Consider the following 15838-nt stretch of genomic DNA (forward strand, 5'->3'; position numbering starts at 1 on the left):
GTGAGCTGAGATCGCACCACTGCAGTCCAGCCTGGGTGACAGAGCAAGACTCGTCAAGAAAGAAAGAAAGAAGGAAAGAAAGAAAAGAAGGAAAGAGAAGAGAAGAGAAAAGAAAAGAAAAAAGAAAGGGAGAAAGAAAGCTTGAGACTGGAAGAGGTCACCTGGGGAGAGAAGAGAAAGGCTCTGGGACCAGAACTTCAGGTTTGCTAACATTTAGAGAGACTCAGGAAGGAGTGCCCACTTAGAGCTTCTGAAATGTTAAATACTGCAGGACTGGGGTCCCAGGCAGAAGCAACAGGATGATGGTTGACATTTACTGAGTATGTGCTGTGGGGCAGGCTCCGTGCCATGTTCCTTATATTCATTGTCCCACAGGCTAATTCCCCCAGCCTCCTTATTGGTATTGTTAATATCCCCATTTTCCAATGTGGACCCTGAAACTGAGAGGTTAAAAATAATAACGGCAAATACTCACTTTGTACTTACTGTATGCCAGGCCCCATCCTACCTATGTGATATGTATTAACTCATTTAATCCTTTCAACAACTCTATGAGGTAGGTACCTTTATTATTTTCCCTTTACATATCAGAAAACTGAGGCTCAGCGGTTAAATAACTAGCACTAATCTAGCTCGTCAAGGGGCACAGCCGGGAATCTAGCATCCGTGCAATCTCCTAATCATTTCTGACACTGTGTGTCTAAGGGCCCTCAGACTCTGTCCTTGGGGCAAAGGTATCAGTCTGCAGGTCGGCCTCTGTATTGGGGTTCAGCCTGTGTGTCTAAGGCTGGGGCTGTACATCTGGCAGTTAGACTGTGTTCACACTGTGTCATTAAGTCGGACTAATTTTTAGGAATCACCGCATCGAATTGACATTTGGAGTCTGGCACGCTCTGTGCTAAGCCAGTGACACTGTTGTGTTCAGGGAGTACAGGGTGCTTCTTGCACTAATCACAGGTCTGCCTTTCTGTAGAAGGTGGGATCTGAGCTCCATCAGGATTATCCAGGTGATCCCCCTACCCCTAACCCAGGGCCCCCCACGTGAGTATGAACGGAAGCTGGGGGAAGCAGGTTGAGAGGGGAGAAGTTAAATACAGGCTTCAGGGAGCCACCCTGCTTCCATTTCTGAAGCAGCTCCTCGTCTGTAGAGAACCCTTCACTAACCACCAGGGCCTGGCTGACCAGTGCCCTCTGGAAACACCCTGTGTGGACATCCGAGGAGTTCATTTTCTCATTCTCCAGTAAAAACATAATGTTCTCTCTTTAAAGCACAAGCTATCACCCATGGATGGATTTGTCCTTTTCTAAGGAACAAAGACTAACTCCCTCCATTCCCCTTGTTGGAGTTATCTTCCCTTGAAAGGAGGCTCCACAGAGCCAGAAATTCTAGAACAGGGAAAAGTGGAAGGGACGCGCCTGTGAGCTGCAGGGACAGTGGGCAATGCATATTGGGAGAATGGCTGGCCCTCTGAGGAGGCTGATGTCTGACCTGGGTATGGAGTCCCACAGAAAGGGGACCTGTGGTGCAGCTTACATTTTTCCATGAAGGAACCATGATCCTGGAACCCAGATGAAGCCAAGGAAATGTTCTCTGAAAGTCATATTTGAGCTGAGAACTGAAGACACTAACTGGAAGAAGGGAGGAAAGAGTGCTTCAGGTAGAGGGAACAGCATGTGCGAAGGCCCCAAGGCAGAAGGAACAAAACACATTAGAAAATTCAGAAGAGGCCGGGCGCGGTGGCTCAAGCCTGTAATCCCAGCACTTTGGGAGGCCGAGACGGGCGGATCACGAGGTCAGAAGATCGAGACCATCCTAGCTAACATGGTAAAACCCCGTCTCTACTAAAAAAAATACAAAAAACTAGCCGGGCGAGGTGGCAGGCACCTGTAGTCCCAGCTACTCAGGAGGCTGAGGCAGGAGAATGGTGTGAACCCAGGATGCAGAGCTTGCAGTGAGCTGAGATCCGGCCACTGCACTCCAGCCTGGGCGATAGAACGAGACTCCGTCTCAAAAAAAAAAAAAAAAAGAAAAAAGAAAAAGAAAATTCAGAAGAAAAAGAGTGGCAGGGGTGCAAAGTGGAGGGGAGCTGGACTTTGGGTTTTGTTTGCTTGTGCCCAGGCTGGAGTGCAGTGGCACCACCTTGGGTCACTACAACCTCCACCTCCTAGGTTCAAGCAGATTCTCGTGCCTCAGCCTGCTGAGTAGCTGGGAATTCAGGCATGCACCATTACACTCGGATAGTTTTTTGTGTTTTTAGAAGAGTTGGGATTTCACCCTGTTGACCAGGCTGGTCTTGAACTCCTGGCCTTAAATGATCAAGTCTCAACTTTCCAAAGTGTTGAGATTACTGCCGTGAGCCACCGCACCCAGCTGGAAGGTCGCACCACAGATGTTGGCCTTTATCCCAACAGCAATGGGAAGTTTGTGTGTGTGTGTGTGTCTGTGTGGTTTAACATAAAATTTATCATCTTAACCATTTTTAAGTATAGTGTTCTGTGACATTAAGTATATTCACAGCTGGGCATGGTGCCTCATGCCTGTAATCCCAGCACCTTGGGAGGCCAAGGCAGGTCGATTGCTTGAGCTCAGAAGTTCGAGACCAGCCTGGCCAACGTGGCAAAACCCCATCTCTACAAAAAACATAAAAATTAGCTGGGCATGGCAATGTACACCTGTAGTCCCAACTACTTGGGAGGCTGAGGTGGGAGGATCGTGGGAGGCTGAGGAGAGAGGATCACTTGAGACTGGGAAGTGGAGGCTACAATGAGCCAAGATTGTGCCATTGCACTCCAGCCAAGATTGTGCCACTGCAGCACACCAACATGGCACATGTATACATATGTAACAAACCTGCACGTTGTGCACATGTACCCTAGAACATAAAGTATAATAAAAAAAGAAAAATATATATATATATGCACCAATAAAAATTAGAAAAAAAAGAAAAAAAAAAGGATTGTGCCACTGCACTCCAGCCTAGACAACAGAGTGAGACCCTGTCTCAAAAAAAGAAAAAAAAAGTATATTCACATTGCTGTGTAGCCATCACCACTATCCATCTTCAGAACTTTTTCATCTTCCCAAGTTGAAACTCTGTACCTATTAAACGATAACTTCCCACTTCTCCCTCCTTACAGCCCCTGGCAAGCACCATTCTACTTTCTATCTATGAATTAGGGCACTCTAGGTACCTCATCTAAGCGGCATCATACACTATTTGTCTTTTTTTTTTTTTTTTTTTTTTTTTTTGAGACAGAGTCTTGCTCTGTTGCCCAGATTAGAGTGCAGTGGTGTGATCTCGACTCACTGCAACCTCCAACTCCAGGATTCAAGCAATCCTCCTGCCTCAGCCTCCTGAGTAGCTGGGATTACAGGCGCTCGCCACCATGCCTGGCTAATTTTTGTATTTTTAGTAGAGACGGAGTTTCACCATGTTGGCCAGGCTGGTCTTGAACTCCTGATCTTGTGATCCACCCACCTCAGCCTCCCAAAATGCTGGGATTACAGGTGTGAGCCACCATGCCTGGCCTATTTGTCTTTTTATGACTTGCTTATTTCACTGAGCATAATGTCCTCAAGGTTCATCCATGTTGTAGCATGTATTGAAATTTTTTTTCCTTCCTTTTTAAGGCTAATATTCCACTGCATGGATATTTCACTAATATTCCACTGTATGGATATGCCACTAATATTCCACTGTATGGATATGTCACATTTTGTTTATCTATTCATCTGTCAGTGGGTTGCTTTCACCTCTTGACTCTTGTAAATAGCACTGCTATGAACATGGGTGCATTGAGGGGTTTTCAACATAATCATAATAATTGCTTTATGGAGACCAGCTTGGAGGAGAACAAGATAGGGAGGAAGTGGGGAAACCAATGAGAAGGCTCTCAGGGTGGAGCGGGAATCCAGAGGAGACATGATGATGCCTGGACTTAGGTGGTATACCACAGGGATGGAGAGAAGTAGATAGATTCAAGATATTTAGGAGGTGAAATAGACAGCATTTGTTAATGGGAGAGGCATGGGGTAAGGGAGAAGATTGGAGGGAGAAGGAGGAGTAATGGGAGCTCACCAGCAGTCCCCATGTTATGTCTCTTTCCTTCCTTTTCCCTCTTCTCTCATCAGGCATTCAGCTTTTGCTGAGTGCTGCTGTGTCTGGCAACAGGCTGAGCACTCAGCACTGCAGGACAGGACTGTGCAAAAAAACCTCTGGGCCTAGTCCTAGGTCCACCGCTAATTCCCTGTGTGACCTTGCACAAGACATCCAAGTTCTCTGAGCCTCCGATTCCCCACCCGGGCAGGAAGAAGAATAAGTCCCTGCCTAAGTCATAGGGTTGTAATGAAGAGCAAATCAGACCATATCTGTTAAGTGTTAGGGACAAGACAGGCGTGAGGCATATTTTCAAGTCAGCTCCAGTAGGCAGCTCTCACTAAGGGCTAAAGGGCTTCTGAGGCCTGGGATAGAATCTGTCCAAGAGTGGAGTGGAGGCAGGGGGACAGCCTTCAGCTGTGGAATTCCTCGAGACCTAGAGACCAGCCTGAGCTGGGGGACATTATTCCAGTCCTGAGGCATGGGACCAGAAGGCAGATGCTTCTGCCCCCATCCTAATGTCCTCATGCAGGGACCCAAGGTGGATGGCATTGATCCCCTGGGTGAGCTCAGCCCTGGGCACAGGGTGGGACCCAACATCTCAACCTGTTTCCTAACCCCGAGCCAGGCAGGACAGATCCCAGATTTGTCCCCAAGCAATGCTCTGGCTTCCATGCCCAGGCCCACATAGGGATAGAGGGCAGAGTGAAAGTCTCCCTCACTCAAGTCCTCTGGAGAGGGGCTCTGTGGCATGAGGCTGACCTTATCCACATTTGGTCTAAGAGGGAGGAGGAAAGAGCTGCCAGTGCTAAAATCTCCCCCACCCTCAGAGGGGGACTTCACAGGTTATTGCTGGTTTTGGTTGTTGGACGCTGACAGTGATTTACTGGCAGATTGAAGTGGGCGTGTGTGCAAGAATTTAGGATAGAATCTACTGATAGCTTCTGAGGTTTACCTGCCCCAGGTCTTAAATCTAGAGATAATAAAAAATAACAGCTAATGTCCAAAGAGCACCGGCTGCGTGTGAGGCTCACTGCACTAAATGCTTTCCATACGTTTCTCACAAGAACCTTCTAGGTAGCACTATTATGATTCCCACTTAATGGATGAGGAAACTAAGCTCTAGAGGGCTAAGTGACTAATCCAAGGTCACACAGCTATTATCTCACCGGCTCTGAGCCCAGGTGTATCTGGCTGAGGGACCACCACCACTAACCCCTGTATAACACTGCCTCATGGAACTGTGGCTGGCTTTTTCCATGTCTCCCATGGCCCTGCTCCATCATCATGCTGTGGTGGGCTCTGGACTGTGAGGACAGGAACCCAGGCTTTCACCCTCTCTCTGTCCCTGGCTGCCAGTGCACTTGGGCAAGGTCGCATCCTGTCTCTGGGTCTCAGTTTCCTCATCTGTAAAATAAAAGGCTGGACTGAATGACCTTTAAGATTTCTCTCACTTGGAAATTCCACAAGGAAGTCATTATAGCATGGAGCTTGCATGCATGGGCTCCAGCGTCAGACCAGCCCAGCTCTGCCAGTTAATGGGTGTGTGGCCTTGGATCAGTTATCTCGTCTTTCTGAGCCTCATTTCCTTTGTCTGAGCAATTGGGGGTGACGGCAGTGCACTTTCTTTGAAAAGTGATGGTGAGGAATAAATGAGCTCATGTATTTAAAGTGTTTATTTGGCACAGTGCCTGTAACTTAGTTAAATTTAAGAAATAAATTTCTTATTCTTCCCATGATCACTTCTTGTTAAGGGACATTTGTCTGACCAGTTTGATTTATGAGATTATTGGTGTTTTTCATGAATGTTAAGACGAATATGCATCATCTTAGAGTCACACACTCTGATATAGTCACACGTGCACATCCCTTTACTCGGAAGTGTACACACCTGGGCATGCTCATTCTGTCTCCTTCTCTGCCACATACTTGCACATATTACGTGAGTGTACACACATGATGCACACACGTCTCCATGATCTTCCATCTCTCCTCGGCAGCCCTGCTGGTGTATTGGACCCTGGCCTTCATCACCAAGACCATCAAGTTTGTCAAGTTCTTGGACCACGCCATCGGCTTCTCGCAGCTACGCTTCTGCCTCACGGGGCTGCTGGTGATCCTCTATGGGATGCTGCTCCTCGTGGAGGTCAATGTCATCAGGGTGAGGGTAAGCCGGCCACTGAGGATGCACGTGGGCCAGGGCAGGGTGGGGAGCAGAGGCTGTGGCCTCTGTCCTGCCCTGGGTTCGGCCCTGGGCAGGACAGGGCCCACCCTGCTTCTCAGCCAAGCTGAGAAGGGGTCAACTTGTTTTACCTGCCCCCGTAAAGGGGAGTGGGGCCATGGCGGGGGAAGTTTCAGGAGAGACACTGCATCTGGCCCACGTGTGCTCTACCCCAGGCTCCCAGAGGGAGGGGGGTGACAGGTGTGTTTGCTGAGGTTGGCGAATGACTTTCCGTAGAGAGGGAAGATAAGCATCAGGCACTGGCCTCTCCTTTCTTTCTTCGGTGGTGGGGGACTTGTCTTTGCTTTAATGTATTCATATCGTCACATGCATACATGAATGAGTGTTTTGTTTTCCTTTCTGTTTGCTCCCGCCTCCCTCTCTCTTTCCCACCCCAGACTCCAACCTTCCCCTTCCCCTGCCCCTACCTCCCCAGGTAGCCCAGACTAATGAACTCATCTGTCTTTCCCATGCTTTGTTTTTATTAGTATGAAACCATATGTGTCTAGCTAAATAAATATCTATTCAGGTTTTTTCCTCTCAACACAAGTGAATATGTAGGTTTCCCCCTCAGTATTTATCTTGTAAGAATGGGATCATATTATGCACTGTTTTCTGCACTGTGCTTTTCTCACCCAACAAATATCTCTTGGGACTTCCTCCAAGCCATCTGATATAGCTAATTCTATTTTCTTAATGGCTGCATAATTTTCCATCGTATGGATGAGCCATAATGTATTCAGCTATTTCTCTATGGATGGGCATTCACTTTGTTGCCAAGCTCTTGCCTTCATGAATAATGGTGTATCGAGCATACTCACATTTATGTATTGCTGCTTTTATTTCTGTGGGAGAGAGTCGAAGGAATGGCGTTGCGGGATCAAAGGGTCTGTGTATTTTAAATTTTCATCAGTGTTACATATTGCCCTCCAGAAAGATTGTAATCTGCCAGCGACAAGTGAGAAAACCCTTTCCCTGCCTTCCAGCCAGCAGTGAGGGCTATAGCCCTTTCAAACTTGGACTGCTTGCATGTCTCTGACTCTTCTGCTTTTAGTTGGTGATCTGAAGGGCACAAGGCTCCTTATGTGTCCCCCCACCCTCCAGTGACCCTCACAGGAACCCTGTGATGCAAGCACTGTCCCCTTTATAGATGAGGAAACCTTTTAGATGAGGCTTGTCCAAAACACCTTGCTGGTAAGTGGAGAAGCCAGGATTCGAAACCAGGTCTACATGACTTGGAGTTCTGTGAACTGTATATGAAACATGGTGGTATCCTTAGATCTGTGGAGAAGATAGTACATGAGAGATTCCTGCTCCTCCCCAGCCCAACCTAAACCCAACCCAGCCTAGCCATGGGGGATTCAAAGTCAACCTCAATGAGCAGTTACAAAGTCAGGAGGCTCTGACATTGGTGGCCAGGAAGTGTTGGGGAATCCTTTTCCTGGTAATAATTACAGGTGAAAGATGGCCCCATCTGTTAGAGATCAAGTGTGGAATATCACAACCCCAAATCCTTGCTGGGGCAAGGTAGGGAGTGGTGAGAAGTTGCACTTACCCATCCCCCATGGCCCATGTGCCCCACAGAGATACATCTTCTTCAAGACACCGAGGGAGGTGAAGCCGCCGGAGGACCTGCAGGACCTAGGGGTGCGCTTTCTGCAGCCCTTCGTGAATCTGCTGTCCAAAGGTACCTACTGGTGGATGAACACCTTCATCAAGACTGCCCACAAGAAGCCCATCGACTTGCGAGCCATTGGGAAGCTACCCATCGCCATGAGGGCCCTCACCAACTACCAGCGGCTCCGCGAGGCCTTTGACGCCCAGGTGGTCAGTGGGGGCACAGCCACACCATCTATTCCTTGCCTTCTGGTTTAGGGTCACAGAGAGGGACCTCAAAGGGCATTAGGTCAAAATCCTGGTGGGACAAGTGGGGAAACTGAGGCTGGTGAGGGGAAGAAGCTTGCCTTAAGTCACACAGTGAACCAGGGACAGGTGCAGGGCTGAAGAGTCATAGGACAGGTACAGTTGGAATGGCCCTTACCGTTTAGGTCATCTAGTCCAATGTCCTCATCCAGATGGGGAAACTGAGGCTCTGAGAAGGGAAGTGACCCCACTGGACTCTCATGCCCCTGTGCTCTTTCCTCTGGAGCTTACTGACTATAAAGGTTGGAATGTTCTCTTGATTTGGAGAGCAGGGGTATTAGTGGTCTGATCCTTATGGTAACTCTATGAATTGAGCCAGACAGGAATCTCCCCATGTCACTGAGGAGCAAATTGAGGCCCTGAGAAAGGCCGTGACCTGCCCAGAGCTGGCCCACAGCTGGCAGGCAGCAGAGCCAGTCTCCTGACTCCCGGTCCAGTGCTCCTTCACTGCCTCTGTCCTCGCACCGGGGCAGTTGCTGAGGCAGACACAGTGGCAGGTGGTAATGAGTGAGTGTGCCACATGGCCACTTCCTCATTCCAATGCTGTGCTCATCACATAGTCCCTGACCAGCTGTGTGACCTTGAGCAATCATCTGGCCTCAGTTTGCCCATCTAGACCATGTTGGCGTTGATAGGGCCCTCCCAATTGTGCACTTGCTGATTCCATGATCTCTTCCTGGAGTTCACCTGCTTGCAGAGGATGTGGCCACTGGGTTTCCCCAGGCAACAGGAGCGAGGGGCATCCTGGGAGGCTAGGCCCAGCCCTGAATGAGCCCTCAGCCACCCTGACCTGGCCATGGTCTCTCTGGGCAGAGGAAGGACATGCAGGGCACTCAAGGTGCCCGGGCCATCTGGCAGGCACTCAGCCATGCCTTCGGGAGGCGCCTGGTCCTCAGCAGCACTTTCCGCATCTTGGCCGACCTGCTGGGCTTCGCCGGGCCACTGTGCATCTTTGGGATCGTGGACCACCTTGGGAAGGAAAACGACGTCTTCCAGCCCAAGGTAGGCAGCCCCAGCAGTAGGGTAAGGCACCCTCTAGATGGTTTTCAGTTGTTTCTGAGAGTGCAACAGGCCAGAGCATGTGAGCCATGGCCACACTGGAGTGGCTCCTCACACATGCACAAAGCCTATAGCAGTATCCCCACCACAGAATACTCTGCATCTGGTCAACAGAAATGCCAGGGGGCAAGCCTGTGCCCCAAGGGTGTCCTACTCTCCTCTCACCATCACTACCATAATACCTCTTCCGGTAGTCAGGTCAGTCCAAAAACTGCAGGAGGTGCTTTTGTTTGTCCAATGTCTAGAGCTTCTGTGGCTTGGATTTGTTGACTTTCAGTTTATGTCATCTTAGTAAACTAAAACTTTTGAACATCTGTCTTCTTCAGTCCTGTAAATGCTGGCACTTGAGCTTCTGCAGGGGCATCTTGGGAGCTGCTGTCAGAGCAGAGAGAAGTGGGAAACCCTCATGAGTGGAGTTTTGTCTCTCCCCACTCCAAATTTCATTCAAAGTTGCCCGAGTTTTATTAATATGTTGGACTTTTCTATTAAAATTTCTTTTTTAATGAAAGTTTCCATGGCTTAAAAACACTGGAAACTTGTTAGACTTGATTATATCCAATGGCCTTTGCAGTTGTAAAGATTCTACAAACTGAAATTTGTTGGAGCTAGAAAACCCTTCCTGGGGGTTATTTTCCCTGCGTGGGGCCGTAGCATCCACTTCGGGGGCTGGGGAGACTGTGTTCTATAGTCTGTTTCTTTGCAGCCGTTTAGGTTTAAATGGCCACAAAATGAAAAACTTTTTACCCCTAATAAGTTTCAGAGTTTTAGTTTCCAAGTGAGGATGTCATTATAACATTTTAACCACAGACAGTCTGAAAATAATGCGGAGAATTGGGAATTAGGGTTTTTAATAATTTATGACACTGTGCGTAACATTTGTTCATCTCATGAGCTCTAAAATCGCAGCTAGCAGTTAATCCTCAGGAGGTTTATGTTCATTTTTCTGGAAATATAATTAGTCAGCTGAACAGTGTTGGCCACAGATATGAGATACGTCGAATCTGATTTATGCAGCAAACATTTATTGAACACTGCTGTGTGCCAGGCCTGGGTTGGGCTGTGGGAATATGAAAGCAATAGTTATGACAAGGATGATTAACAATATTAACAGCCACTTATTGACCACATAATACATACCTGGCTAGGTGCACAAGTTATCCATATGTGATTTAATCCCTAAAACTACCCTTTGGTATGACTATATTTTGCAACAGCTTTACTGTGATATACCTCAAATATTGTACAGTTTATGAGATGATAGGTATTCTTATCCACATTTTACAGATGAGAAAGTTGAGGCTCAGAAAGGTTAAGTAACTTTCCCCAGGGTCTCTCAGCTAGTTAGTAACAGAGGCAGAATTTGAATATAAGACTCTTTCACTCCACAGTCTGGACATTTACAACCAGGAAGCTAAATTTACTATTATTATCAAGCCATCACCTCAGGCTCCAAGGATTATGAAACCCAATGGTGAGGAGAGAAATCGAAATAAATTACTTCTATGCTACATGTTACATATGACTCTTAGGAGGTATATTCAGGGAATTGTGGGAAAAGAGAGTGATTAACTTAGCCAGTGGTCATGAACAGCTTCATAGAGGAGGGGATGTTTGAATGGGGTCTTGACGGACGAGTAGCAATTTGCCAGGCTGCCATGGGAAGATTTCTTGCTCAATCAAGAATGCAAGGACCGCTTTTGCTTACTTAAACTTTGATAGTTTTTGAAGCCATCTCTGGCTTTTTGAGCCTCTCTACTTTATCTGGCCCATAAAAGAGAGGGGAAGTGGCTGCTTCTCTTGTCTACAGGAGTGTCACCTTCAACGCTAGCCTGACCATAGGCTACCCCAGAATACCCTCCATTGGCAATCCTGAAGCAGCATGGAGCCAGTTGTTAATATTAGGGGGAAATGACACAAGCCAGAGCCCTTATCAGAGTGTCCACACCACTCTCTTCTTCCTGTGTTTCCCAAAACCCTTCTGGGATTCTGCTAAGGAGAGAACTCGGAGGCAGGATGTGCCAAAGAGATGGTGAGAACACTTAGAACTTTAGTTCATCTGAACTTTATCATTGCCCTTTTTTTTCCCTTTGTTTATACACAAACCCTGGGGTTTATTACCCTCTCATTGGAATGCTCTTGTCCCAGTTACTGAGCACACAAATCCCGGAGACAGATGGCCCTGCCTCAGTGGCAGTGGGCCTTATCAGATTTAATATTTGTTCCCTGCAGCCCAAACACAATCAGCAAATTTCCGACACAGAAACGAGAGTTGAAAGTAAATATAGTCTCCAGTGTCCGCAACAAAGAACTCTCCATCATGTGGTTGCGTGGGATGTGGCTTAATTCTCATTTGGGCTTCTGAGCTCGGAGAAAATGGGGGAAAGGGATCATTTACTGAGATCATTTGGTTCATCTCCCAGCCCCCAAGCCATTCTAATCCCGAGAGAACTGACTGCTATTCTGGTCTTTATGAATGACAAAGAAGGAAGCTCCCTAGCTACATGTTGCAATGTTTCACAATCTGGGAGAGGAAGCCCTTTTTTCTGCCCAGCCTTGATCCATCCTGCAGCAGTCGGCACAGCGGGGCACCTATGGTTTATTCATCATTACTCTTCCTTCCTAAGATTCTCAGAGTTGGCAAGAAACATATCATCCTTGGTATCCACAAGGACAAACATTTCTGATGTCCTCTTTAGTTACTGAAAGTGTCTGTGACTTGCCAGATCTTTGATGCTCCTGTCACCCCACTGCCACTCCCCAGGGAAAGCTGGGACCCAGTTTGGGCTCTGCCTATGATCCATAACTCTTTCCCGCCTCCTCCTCTCCAGCCCAACCTCTACTCCCAATCTGTCACCTGCCATGGATGCCACAGATCTGTCTGGAGGGCAAGAGAATTGGATTCATAATGAGCTGCTGGTGTCTGAAACCTGCCAGCACTGCCCTGGGCTATCGGCTGAGCCAAAGGAAGAAGGAACAGTCTGGGTTTGATCGAAGGGCTAAAGCTTCAAACAGCCTTTAAATCTCAGTAGGAAAACGTGTAGGTTTCGTAGTGTGTATGTGTTTCTGAATGAGTTCCCCTAAGAACTGCTTATGGTTCTGTATGTGTATTCTGTTTGTCCCTATGTCTTTTGGTGTGTCTTTCTGCATGTGTGTGTGTGTGTGTGTGTGTGCCCGTTTGGATGGCCATATTTGTGGCTATCATTATGAGTGACTTAATGAATGTGTATGCCTTGGTGTTTCTGTGACTTTGTGGTTTTAGTATGTGGGCTGGCCTCTTCATAACCATGTCCATGCAGCTGGTCTAGCCTAGAGTACCTGCCTTCAATTCACTAGCTCCTTCTTAGCCGCCAAGACTCTGCTCAAATGTCATCTGCTCCAGGAAAACTTCACCTGGTTGAATTAGATGCCCCTCCTCTGTGCTCACATAACATCCTATCAAAGTGCTCTGTCTCTTTCCCCGACTTGATCCTCTGTCCCCCGTTATCTGACCTCTGTGTGCCCAGCACTCAGCCCCCTCCCTGCCTGACACCCAGGAGATGCATGGGAAATGGTTCTGCAGTGAAGGAATAATGCAGCAGTTACTATATATTGAGTGCTTACACTTCCTGTTTTTCCTGTGCACTGTTACATTGACTTCTCATAACAACTCTCTGAGCCTCATCTTACAGATGAGGAAACTGAAGCTAAGAGAGGTTGAGGAACTTACCTAAGGACACAGTGGCTAATATATTATGAGTCAGGACCTCTAAGTCCAGGCTCTTAACCACCATATCAAACAGTCTTGGATGAATGGGTAGGTGTGTTGGTCTCTGGGTGGCCAAAGATAGTTTTATTCTTTACCCAGGGCCTCCCAGGGCTGGGACCTATGGACAACTCACCTTTTGGCACCTGCCAAAATAAGAAGCAAGAGCCCAAGTGATCCTCTCTCCTTTAAGCACCAGAGAACATGTGAAGGGGACCTTTCCAATCACACCTCTGGCCTGGCAGAGACAATGGGGGTCCAAACTGTAGAGGTGGGAATGCTGGGTTCTAGTCCTACCTCTGCAGTTAACTCTCTTTATCCTCCTCAGCAGTCACATTTTGCAAGCCTCAACTACAAAATGTGTAATAACTTCTGTAGAAAGTACATGGGGGCATGAAGATCATTGGCTTGATTACTTTTAAAAAATGTATATTGAGGACTACTGGGGAAATCCCTGGAAACAAACACAATTCTTCCCTGAGAGCTTGTGAAAGTGCAAGACTAGGGCCTGTGATTTTCCAAAGCATTTTCTTCCACCGAGTGTCAGGTTGTAGGTCCTTAGTCTTTTCTCTCTTGCCTTGGTACCTGCAGGGTGCTGGCCAGTGCTATCATACCCAGGACCCTCTTCTAGGTAGACTCCACCAGGGCCTGCCTTCCTTGGGCAGCACGGCAGGCCTCTTGGCTAGTCTAGTACCCACTAATTTTTTTTGTTTGTTTGTTTGGTGGAGGGTGGAGTCTCACTCTGTCTCCCAGGCTGGAGTGCATTGGCGCAATCTGAGCTCACTGCAACCTCTGCCTCCTAGGTTCAAGCGATTCTCCTGGCCCAGCCTCCCGAGTAGTTGGGATTACAGGCATGCATCACCATTCCTGGCTATTTTTTTTTGTATTTTTAGTAGAAACACTGTTTCAGCATGTTGACCAGGCTGGTCTCAAACTCCTAACCTCAGGTCATCCGCCTACCTCAGCCTCCCAAAGTACTGGGATTACAGGCATGACCCACCAGGCCTAGCCAGGTACCCACTTCTTAACTGAAACTTAGCTATTCCAGGTTCCATCCCTTTTAAACCAACTCTTTGAAGAGCGATCTAATAATGACCCAATGACTTATAGCTGCAGTGAGATTTTTATTTTAACAGGTCACAAAATTCTCAATCTACAAAAGTCATTTTCTGACCCTAGGATATGTTTGTTGGGGGCAGGGAGGGAGTTAAAGTTTTGCCTTTAGAACTGCAAAACTAGAATTTGTTGTTTTATTAAAAATGCACAAATACTGACTAGTATATTTAAGTAACACACACAGTCTAATGAACAAACATGATCAGTTGGCTTTTCCAGCCATCATTCTCCAGCCTGTGTGTTTTCTGCTCATCGTAACACAGCATGTGTGTGGCAGTCCATGTTTCTCCAGAGCTTTCATGAGAATCAGTGGTCTTGGGTGCATAGTGTTCCCAGGAGTATCATAATTACGTAATCATTCCCTGTGGTTGAACATTTATGTGGGTTTTTGCATTCTCCTCTTGCTCTGGCCCCAAAATAAATGTCTGTGTTCATACAGCCATTACCTTATGTGAAATTATTTTCTTTGGGATAAATTCTCATGATGTGTTGTTGCTTTAAAATCATGGACTCCAGTCTCCAGAGCTGCGTCCCTGCAGAGGACAGTGAGACAGAAGAATCCCAGGCCATGTTAAACAGGACCAAGTCTTCCTAACCCCTACATGCCTATATTTCTGACCCAGTACCAGCCAGGGGTGCATGTTTCCGTCCCCGACAAGTCATAAGCCTGTAACTGACACTAGGACACTTAAGGTCAAAGGCCTGGACGAGGCCTAGACACTGGGTCTGGGGTAGTGTTTTGGACATCATCCAGGTTCATGTTCATATGTTGTCCCCTTACCAGCGTGTGACCTTGGGCCAGCCACTAACCCTACTGAAACTCCTTTTTTCATGTATGAAATGGGGCTAATAATGGTACCCTCCTCAGTAGGGTATTGTGAGGATAGAGTTTTGCAACTGATAAATGTTGTCTCCTGCCCCTTCCTCCCCGGAAGGTCAGGTCTCTCCCTGCAGCCTAGTTTTAAGGCCCATTTTTCTGCTTCCAGCCCACCCCCGCCCTTCTACCTTCAACTTCCTCCCTCTACGTCTCCCTCTGGTACACTGGCAAATGGGACAGAGACCCTGGGTAGGGCCTTCCTCTTAGAGTCTTGCATGCATCCCTCAGTGGTCTCCCTGTGGCTGCTTCCTGCTGCCCCCAACAGATAGAGACCCCTGTCGCACACAGCACGGGAGAGACAGTGGTGAGCAGGACCAGACAGCTACAGGGAGCAGTGAGGGCTGACTTAGAGAACCTCTGTTAAACTGAGAGACCACCATCAGGAAGCTCTGATCCAAGATCCAGGAATTACTGACTCTAGGGAAAGGCCTCCTGAGAGCCTGGGCCCTCTCTGCTTGATCCTGGTTGTGGATGTGCCCTCAAACTCCTTTTCATCACTTTGTTCCCATCCCTCTTTACCCTGCAGCAGCTCCCACACCCTGCCAAACAGCACGCACAGTCCAGGGCAGTGTCTGAGAAAGAGCAGAGTTCTGTCTTCATGGAAATATTGATGTGGCTCTGCTGGGGAGCAATGGATTTATCAAGATCAAAGTTTTCCTGGAAGTTATTGATGCTTAATTTGGAAATAGACACACTGTTGTTCCCTGGTATCTTTAGCAACAAAGTTAAAATGTTTGTTTTTCTTCACTGGTTGCCATCTGAGATCTTGCTGGAAGTACACAAGAGAACCTTAAATTTAACAG

At 47.6% G+C, this 15838-nt stretch overlaps 1 protein-coding gene across 3 annotated transcripts in view; it reads left to right on the top strand.

The window, feature by feature from the left end:
* Nucleotides 1-15838, top strand: part of ABCC8 (ATP-binding cassette, sub-family C (CFTR/MRP), member 8) — a 100758-nt gene that overhangs the window by 9659 nt on the left and 75261 nt on the right. For all 3 annotated transcript variants that reach the window (XM_011992945.1, XM_011992946.1, XM_011992944.1), the window contains exons 4-6: nucleotides 6098-6264; nucleotides 7903-8145; nucleotides 9055-9243. In XM_011992945.1, the coding sequence (XP_011848335.1) occupies nucleotides 6098-6264; nucleotides 7903-8145; nucleotides 9055-9243 (599 nt within the window). The remainder of the gene's footprint in view (nucleotides 1-6097; nucleotides 6265-7902; nucleotides 8146-9054; nucleotides 9244-15838) is intronic.

The sequence above is a fragment of the Mandrillus leucophaeus genome, unplaced genomic scaffold (assembly GCF_000951045.1).
Source record: "Mandrillus leucophaeus isolate KB7577 unplaced genomic scaffold, Mleu.le_1.0 Scaffold420, whole genome shotgun sequence".
NCBI classification, from domain to species: Eukaryota; Metazoa; Chordata; class Mammalia; order Primates; family Cercopithecidae; genus Mandrillus; species Mandrillus leucophaeus.